Genomic DNA, 9,489 nt, shown 5'->3' with positions numbered 1-9,489 from the left:
GTCTGGTTGTTAAAGTTTGGGTCTCTTGATTTCAGTGTTGTTGGCTCTGTGGTTTGGATATTTGGCTCTATTCATTCCTTAACACCATCTTTGTATCTGACTCCCTCGTCCTCAACTGTCCTGGTCCCAGATGCCTCTCCTGTCCTCTGTCTCTTCTGTCTTCGCCCTCCACTCTTTCTTCTCTTCTCCTTCTTTTACTCTGGGGCCAAGGTTGATCAGGGCATCCCTTCCTTAAAACATTGCATTCCTTTATCTAGTTATTCTAAATATCAACAGGTACAGTTCTTATGCTGTAGATATTAGAGATATTAAAAACACTGGGCAAGACATTTGACCCAGCAATACCCCTTCTGGGAATATATCCCAGAGAGGCAAAAAAGTACAGTCGAAATGACATCTGCACCTGTATGTTCATCGCAGCACTGTTTACAATAACCAGAATATGGAAAAAACCTGAATGCCCGAGAACAGATGACTGGTTAAAGAAACTTTGGTACATCTACACAATGGAATACTATGCAGCTGTCAGAAAGGATGAAGTCATGAACTTTGCATATAAGTGGATCAACATGGAAAGTACCATGCTAAGTGAAATGAGTCAGAAAGAAAGAGATAGACATAGAAAAATTGCACTCATTTGCGGAATATAAAACAACAGAATAGGAGACTAACACCCAAGAATAGTAGCAATAAGTACCAGAAGGCTTGCTCCACGGCTTGGAGGCTGATCTCACATGCTGTGGAAGAAGATAGCTCAGATAGAGAAGGGAACACCAACTAAAGTATAGTGAAGGATCCACTAGGAATGGGAGAGGCGGGTTGAAAGTAGACTATAGATTGAACACGATAGCCACCCAGTACCTCCATTGCAAACCACAACACCCAAAAGAAGAGAGAGAACAATAAGGAATTCCCTGTCACAGGGGCGGGGACAGAGGGAGACAGCATGGAGGGGTGGGAAGGACCCTGGGGCCATCGGTGGAGGAGAATGGGCACTGGTGGAGGGATGGGTTCTCGAGTATTGTATAACTGTAACACAGGCACGAAACTCTGTAACTGCACCCTCACGGTGACTCAATAAAAAAAAAAATAAATAAATAAATAATAAGTAAACAAAATAAAAACACTGGGCAAGAGAATTCTACTATTTATGCTCCATGATACACAATCTTAGTGTAATATGTAAAATGAGTGGAAAGTGAAGAGGTTTTCACAGCTACTCTCTCCACATGTTTGGGCCAAGCCTCAAGCAAAGGGAATCTGCAGAAAACCCAGTATGTGGGACTTGTGACCCAGGTTCAGTGTAAGCAGGTATGGGTGAACTCCACCCATCTTTCCTGTTTTCGGCAACTTGGAAGTCATGCCCACAAGCCACCTCTCACTGGCGCCATATAATCTCATCAATGGCAAGATCTAAAGACTCATTATAAAAATCTCTCCAAAGATAGCATAAAATGACATGCCATAGCCATGCCTCTGGACCCTGCACCAGGTTGTTTCATTAAGTGCAACCCAGAGGGTAGTGGGTGAGACCACTCCCTGCTCCTAGGAGTCAGCCCCAGCAGTTGAAAACCTTCAGAGCTCAACTGCTGTCATGTTCACGCCATTCTCCACATGCTCAGGACAAGCTTCACCCATGAGTGAACCTATTGCTGGACTTCTCATACTTCACACCACTGATATTACAAGAGTAGTGCTCCGTATTTGATGAAGTTTAAAGTATAAGGCAACCAATTTTAGGAGGAAATATATTTGTATTTTTGGAGCTATTAAAAGCAAGGCTCCACTTATCATATTGAGTGAAATGATTCAGCAAGAAAGAGACAGACATAGAAAGATCGCACTCATATGTGGATTATAAAGTAGCAGAATGGGACACTAACACCCAAGAGTAATAGACATAAGAACCAGGAGGTCTCCCCACAGCTTGGAAACTGGCCTCACATGCTGGGGGAAGAGGCAGCAGAGACAGAGAAGGGAACACCTAGCAGAGAATGTTGGGAGGACCCACTCGGGTTGAAAGCTGCGTACCAAAAGTAGACTATAGACTGAACATAATGGCCACTCGATACCTCTATTGCAAACTACAACATCCAACAGAGAAGAGAACAAAAGGGTTTACATCCGAAGAGGCAGGATGGGGTGGTGGGGGTTGGGATGGGGGTGGTGGGAGGGATAGTGGGATCATTGGTGAAGGAGAATGGGTACTGGTGGAGGGATGTAAACTAAATACAAACATGAAAGTTCATAAGTTTGTAACTGTATCCCCCGGTGATTCACGAATAAAAATTAAAAAAAAATAGCAAGGCTCAACCTTTAGCAACATGATAGTAACCTCTTATAGAAGGGCTTAGTGGCCCCTGAGTGAAATACAACAATCTTCACACACTTTCCTCTAAGGAAACTTTTTTGGATTATTTTCAGCAGCTTATTCATAACAAAAATACAAAATAAATTATTTTGGTTCTGCTTTGGGGATGCAGTTGGGGTTCGGGATGAAGCGCCTGAAATATGGTGGTGAGATTGGTGTTTGGATATTAAATATAGTCAATTATTGTGAACTACTTTATAAAAATAAAATAAAATGTAAAAAAGAAAGTGGAGGTACAAGAGGTGCCCATGTTATCTTCCATGAGGCAATGAAGTTCTTAAAACAGGTATTGCAGCCTCCCACGTTCCCGCTCGCCGAGGCCGCGCGGCGCTCGCTGGGGCCTTTTCTTCCTCTCCGCCACGGCGTGTGTGCCCTGAGCGCCTGGCTGCGTTTGCCGAGGGTCTTTTTGGGAGTAGAAGGATTTGGGCCATACCCAAAGCCAGGAGGAGTAACCCAGTTTGATCACTCCTGGCTCTGCACTCAGGAATTATTCCTGGCAGTGCTCAGGACTGTTCGTTGCCTACTAGGATTCTATCCCAGTTGTGGGCATACATACCCTCTTGTGCTTTTAAGCCACAAAAATCTGCACCCAAGCTTGTTTGACATCTGCCCTATAAAGTGTCCATGATGCTGGGCCCTGAGGGAGGTGAAGGCTTTTTGGTCAAGCTCCGTGGCCTGCCATGGTCCTGTTCTATTGAGGATGTGCAGAATCTCCTCTCCGACTGCACGATTCATGATGGGGCCGCAGGTGTTCATTTTATCTACACTAGAGAAGGCAGGCAGAGTGCTGAGGCTTTTGTTGAACTTGAATCAGAAGATGATGTCAAATTGGCCCTGAAAAAAGACAGGGAAAGCATGGGACACCAGTACATTGAGGTGTTCAAGTCACACAGAACCGAGATGGATTGGGTGTTGAAGCACAGCGGTCCAAACAGCGCTGACACCACCAATGATGGCTTCGTGCGGCTTCGAGGACTACCATTTGGATGCACCAAGGAAGAAATTGTTCAGTTCTTCTCAGGGTTAGAAATCGTGCCAAACGGGATCACATTGCCTGTGGACCCCGAGGGCAAGATTACAGGGGAAGCCTTCGTGCAGTTTGCTTCACAGGAGTTAGCTGAGAAGGCACTAGGGAAGCACAAGGAGAGAATAGGGCACAGATATATTGAAGTGTTTAAGAGCAGCCAGGAAGAAGTTAGGTCATACTCAGACCCCTCTCTGAAGTTTATGTCTGTGCAGCGGCCTGGGCCTTATGATCGGCCTGGCACAGCCAGGAGATACATTGGCATTGTTAAGCAAGCAGGCCTGGATAGAATGAGATCTGGTGCCTACAGTGCAGGCTACGGGGGCTATGAGGAGTACAGCGGCCTCAGTGATGGTTATGGCTTCACCACTGACCTCTTTGGGAGAGACCTCAGTTACTGTCTCTCGGGGATGTATGATCACAGATATGGAGATGGCGAGTTCACTGTCCAGAGCACCACTGGGCATTGTGTCCACATGAGGGGGCTGCCATACAAAGCCACTGAGAACGACATTTACAACTTCTTCTCTCCACTCAACCCAGTGAGAGTTCATATTGAGATTGGCCCTGATGGAAGAGTAACCGGTGAAGCCGATGTCGAATTTGCCACTCATGAAGAAGCCGTGGCAGCTATGTCCAAAGACAGGGCCAACATGCAGCACAGATACATAGAACTCTTCTTGAATTCCACAACAGGGGCCAGCAATGGGGCATATAGCAGCCAGATGATGCAAGGCATGGGGGTATCTGCCCAGTCCACATACAGTGGCCTTGAGAGCCAGTCTGTGAGTGGCTGTTATGGGGCTGGCTACAGTGGCCAGAATAGCATGGGTGGATATGATTAGTTTTGTAGGAGCATTTGAGTTATTTCAATCAAATTTTCACACGCAGCCAACAAGCAGTGAAAAGCAGTTATTTCTCTAGAGGAAGCTGTGGGACCCATTTTGCACCATGAGTTTGTGAAATCTGGATTAAAAAATTACCTCTTCAGTGTTTTCTCATGCAAACTTTCTTCTAGCATGTGATATTGAGTAAACTAAAACTATTTTCAGCTTTTCTCAATTAATGTTTTGGTAGCATACTTCAAAGTGATGTTATCTGAGTTAAAGTAGTTTTGAGTACGTTCAGTGTGGATCTTTTACACCACATCACCAAGAACACATTGGGGAGACATGCTTTTTTTTCTTTTGTTTTATTTTTGGAAAACTCAAGGTGCTAGATCCCTAATTCAAAGAGGAACATTTCTCATGTTTGTTCATTCTAGTTTATTTTCATTTAAAATCTTTTCGGTTAAGTTTAAGCTTTTTAAAAAGTTAGTTTTAAAAATTGAGACACAATACTAATACTGTAGGAATTGGTGAGGCCTTGACTTAAAGCTTCCTTTGTACTGTGATTTCCTTTTGGGTGTATTTTGCTAAGTGAAACTTGTTAAAAATTTTTGTTAACTAAATTTTTTTCTTAAAATAAAGACTTTTTCACAATGACTGGCACGGACTATCTACTCACCAAAAAAGTAGCAAAATGGCTGGTTGGTTGGAGAGAATTCCTTTTAATACTTAAGTGTGAATTTTAAAATAGTTTTAGGGCATGAAGTCTATGTTTCCCTTATTCTTAACATGAGGCTTAAACAGATGTTTTTCAATTGTCACGTGGAAACGGTGGAAACAATGGAAACGGTGAATATCTATTTGGCAATAGAAGATGCACAGTCCCAATCTCCTGTGACATGTGTGTTTCATTCTTTGTCAGCGATTTGTAATGTCCAGTTCAAGTCTCATACATTGTTAATATTAAGCTAGGGATTCCTTAGTTTTGAGTGCTACATATATTAAGGTTCTTACATAAAATGAGCTGATAAAACCTTTTTCATTTCTATAGACTCATGGGTTAGCAATTACAGGTGATTGCAAGGTACACTTTCTCAAGCTTGACCTGCCTGCAAATTGTCACTAGAAATTTTGTCATCCACTAGTGAGCAGTGGAAAGCATTGTTTAAATTCCAGACAGTTCTACACAGTTACTACCATAACTTTCAACTTTTATGACACACTAAATAAAACCATCAAGACTTTAAAAAAAAACAGGTATTGCAGTATCAATGGAAAGTTAAGAACAAGTTCTAGAAGTAAGTACCTTGAATATGTCCTTATTCATGCTTATAGACCTCTTCATAAGTGGAACTCCTCTTTGGAATAAGGGGTAAATGCCTTTACTCTCCTCTTGATTCAATTTCTAATTAATTGAAATTAATTCTCAAAACACAGCAACAATCCTTGCTCCCTTCTAGAATTTTGTAGTTTCCTCTATCCCGAGTGTATGCACTATTTATATTTATTAGTGATAGCATATTTGTATTTTCATCTTTCTCTTATGAGACCTTGAATCTGAGTAGCCCAGTATCTGGTTCAATATACAAATGCGTAAATGAATAATTCACTCTTGTACATTGTTGGAACTTAGATTACCAACGATGTGGCAACATCAACTTTACATAGCATATTTTCTCTTAAGGAACTGAAATCAAGCAACTTCAAAAACCAGAAGCTTCAGATTAGGAAGGAGACATTCAACCCTTACAAGGAAGGTATCACTTCCTCAAAACTGTAAGTTTAGAGTTACGCTGTTTATGTAGACTGGTACTATTTCAAGTTTTAAAGTTCAAGAGTTCATTCACACTTCCTAAAAAAGTTTGATCTTAAAGTTTCTCTTTCCTGGGGCTCAGATATTTCTCTTTGCCCCACACAGGCAGCTCTGGCGTGCTGGGGAGAACAGGAGACAAAGATTCTGAGCGTGGAACTATCTACTGCTTCTGTTCTTATCGGAGCTTCAGCACAAGATATGGTAAGAGGAAAGAATGTCAGGGTTGGATAGAGAATGGCAGCAAAGATGGCTGAGAAGATTAGGTCAAATCAATAAAGGGGAAATATTTGGGAGTAGGGAAGGAAGACATGGAAGGGTCTACATTTATGACATAAGGATTTCAAATACATGAGTATAGAGCAAAAACCAATGGGACCTGCCAATCAGTAGAAAGTTCATATTTCTTTTAACTGGGCTTCAGTTCTTCATAGGATTGTGAGACTTAAGTGAGAATAAAAAAGTGTTTTGTTTGCTTGTTTCCTGGATTTTGGGCCATGTCTGCTGATGCTCAGGGATTACTCCTGATTCTGCACTCAGTAATTACTTCTGGTGGTGCTCAGGAAATCAAATGGGATGTTGATTGAACCTGGGTGGGTCTCATGAAGGGCAAGCACCCTACCTGCTGTACTGGATCTCCAGAACCCAAAAGAAGGGTTTTGTTTGTTTGTTTTTTGTTTGGGGGCTACACTTGGCAATGTTTAGGGGTTACTCCTGGCTCTTTACTCAGGAATCACTCTTGGTGATGCACAGGGGACCATATATCATGCTGGGGGTAGAACCTGGGTGAGTGGCATGCAAGGCAAGTATCCTACCTGCTGTACTATCTCTCCAACCCTCTAAGAAGAAGTTGTCTTTTTTTAAGAGGAGGGGAAAAGAGCAAAAATAATTTTTTTAAGCTTGTCATTATTGCTTTTACAATTACCATTATTTTCCTTCTTCCCACACAGAAAAGATGGTGCTAGATCTTTTGAGATGCTTTCCTCTTTTCTTCTTGCTGCTGGGATTCTGGCTGCCTGTGTGGCCACTAGCGATGCCTAGGAATCTCACCAAGGCCAAATGGTTTGAAATTCAGCACATTCAACCAACACCCCTTCAATGTGAGAAGGCAATGAGCATTGTCAATAATTATACCCATCATTGTAAGCCTGAAAACACCTTTCTGCATGCCTCCTTCCAGGATGTAGCTGCCACATGTAATATGCCCAACATTGACTGCAAGAATGGCTGGAAAAACTGCCACCAGAGTCCAAATCCTGTTAGCATGACTCATTGCAAGCTCAACTCAGGGAAGTATCCCACCTGCCGCTACAAAGATGCTGCCCGATACAAGTTCTTCATCATCGCCTGTGAAGCCCCTGAGAAGAAAGACCCTTCCTATCAGCTGGTTCCCGTACATTTAGATAGGATTGTTTAGTTTCATCATCCTTCACACCCCACAAGAGTTCTGTTATGATCTCTTTTTCCTTTTCTTTGATTTTCCCTGGTTCCCACAGAAGTATTGAGAAAACATGAACAACTTTGGTCTAGGTTTCTAGACCAAAGTTGGGACAGAAAGAAATAAGATTCTCTACTAGGGAGCTTCAGAAGCTTTGAACCAGGCAGGAGGAAAGAGCAAAGAAGGATTCCGGTCTCCATTTTCAATCTTGCAACAGAATTGCAAAATTCTGTTGAATTTTGTCACACTGTATTCAAGGCAATAAAGTGACTTCCTGCTGCATTCTAGTGAATGTGCATGTGTTTGAGATCCTTTTTTCATGATTGCTGATACGGAGAGGAAAAGGTTTTCATTTGTCAACATTCTACTTTTATTACCCAAAGCAGTTCTTGAGGTTAGTTCTTGTCTTAGGGTCATTTCTACTTCCTTCATTGAACTTTGGAGGAAGAAAGTCCTCTATTCCTTCAAACTATATTCACAACTTCACATAGTTTCTTTGTAAATACTGTCTATGTTTATTTAGAAATGGAACTATTTCATATGATTGTTCATAGATGATCAATTGTACTTTTTGTCACTGGGAAAATTTCCACGGCTGATGGATTCTTGCTGGTTGACATCAAAGAATTACATGACACAGCTGGACTTAGAAAAAGTTTTATTTCTCCAAGCTAAGGGAAACACCAAAAGTCTCCTAACATTAGCGGGAGAAACTAAGACCATCTGCTTCACAAAGGAGGTTTCTCAAAATGCAATTCTAAAGGGCTTTTGCAATTTCCTGGCCTTCCCATCTGGTCTGTTGCTGACACCTGATCTCAGTTTGGTGCTTTATCTTTATCCGATAAATTGGGGAGAGGATAGGTAGGTGGGTGGTGGGAAGCAGTAACTGTTAGGACTCAAAATATCTTCTTTTTCTACCTTATTGCATGGAGGGAGGAACACTGGAACCTGAAGCCCTTTTGTTCAGCCTCTACCCTGTGTCTTCTTCTTTTTTTTTTTTTTTTGTTTTTTGGGTCACACCTGGCGATGCACAGGGGTTACTCCTGGCTCTGCACTCAGGAATTACCCCTGGCCGTGCTCAGGGGACCATATAGGATGCTGGGATTCGAACCCGGGTCGGCCGCGTGCAAGGCAAACGCCCTACCTGCTGTGCTATCGCTCCAGCCCCTACCCTGTGTCTTCTATGTGGCTAATGCAATACAGAAACCTTTTCTCATGCTGAAAAAGGATCTAGATGCTGACTTGATAAGTGAAAGAATATATGAATAGCAATAGCATACTGAAAGGTAGTAACACTTTCACAAGTAAATTCTAACATGCAACTGAGGTTTCCTCAATGTTTTCTATTTGTTTCTATATGTAGCACTGTAGCACTATAGCCCTGTCCTCCTGTTTTTCATCAATTTGCTTGAGCGGGCACCAGTAATGTCTCCACTATGAGACTTGTTACTGTTTTTGGCACATCGAATATCCCACGGGTAGCTTGCCAGGTAGTGCCGTGCAGGCGGGGTACTCTCGGTAGCTTACCGGGCTCTCTGAGAGGGATGGAGGAATCAAACCCGGGTCAGCTGTGTGCAAGGCAAATGCTGTGCAATCAATCCAGCCTGTTTCTATATGTAACCAGAAAATATCTTAAATATTATTATTAGGAAAATAATATACAAAATAATAATTATTATTGTAATTAGTAAGGATGGTAATAAGTTTGGAGTTAATACCCAATTGGTAATTGGAATAGAGAAAGAATAAGAAAGGATTGAGGAACAAAAACCACTAGGAAACAAAATATTTCTCCTCTGCCTAAACACCAAAATTGGGGTTTGGGAGCAGATCTGGTAAACATATTAGGAAGTTAAAGGATTTTAATCAAGAATACAGAATCTAGGGGCCGGAGCGATAGCACAGCGGGTAGGGCGTTTGCCTTGCACGCGGCCGACCCGGGTTCGATTCCCAGCATCCCATATGGTCCCCCAAGCACTGCCAGGAGTAATTCTTGAGTGCAAAGCCAGGAGTAACCCC

General features: G+C 42.3%; 2 protein-coding genes across 3 annotated transcripts; both read left to right on the top strand.

Annotated features, from left to right (window-relative positions):
- Nucleotides 1-2,748: 2,748 nt before the first annotated feature.
- LOC101558779 (heterogeneous nuclear ribonucleoprotein F) lies at nt 2,749-5,465 on the top strand. The gene has a single exon (XM_004609511.3). It carries the CDS (start codon nt 2,996-2,998, stop codon nt 4,238-4,240), a length of 1,245 nt encoding a protein of 414 aa, XP_004609568.1. The 5' UTR covers nt 2,749-2,995; the 3' UTR covers nt 4,241-5,465.
- Nucleotides 5,466-6,138: 673 nt separating this feature from the next.
- Nucleotides 6,139-7,781, top strand: RNASE6 (ribonuclease A family member k6). 2 transcript variants are annotated; one of them, XM_055130789.1, is made up of 3 exons: nt 6,179-6,236; nt 6,763-6,834; nt 6,983-7,781. In XM_055130789.1, the coding sequence occupies exons 2-3, from the start codon at nt 6,828-6,830 to the stop codon at nt 7,447-7,449; spliced, it is 474 nt and encodes a 157-aa protein (XP_054986764.1). In that variant the 5' UTR covers nt 6,179-6,236; nt 6,763-6,827; the 3' UTR covers nt 7,450-7,781. The 2 variants fall into 2 exon arrangements, with proteins under 2 accessions (XP_004609567.1, XP_054986764.1); XM_004609510.2 differs by lacking the exon at nt 6,763-6,834 and having other exon boundaries at nt 6,139-6,236.
- Nucleotides 7,782-9,489: the final 1,708 nt, after the last annotated feature.

This window comes from Sorex araneus, chromosome 3 (genome assembly GCF_027595985.1).
Source record: "Sorex araneus isolate mSorAra2 chromosome 3, mSorAra2.pri, whole genome shotgun sequence".
NCBI classification, from domain to species: domain Eukaryota; kingdom Metazoa; phylum Chordata; class Mammalia; order Eulipotyphla; family Soricidae; genus Sorex; species Sorex araneus.
The sequence above is the reverse complement of the archived record's forward strand: the minus strand, read 5'-3'. Positions and strand labels throughout refer to the sequence as shown.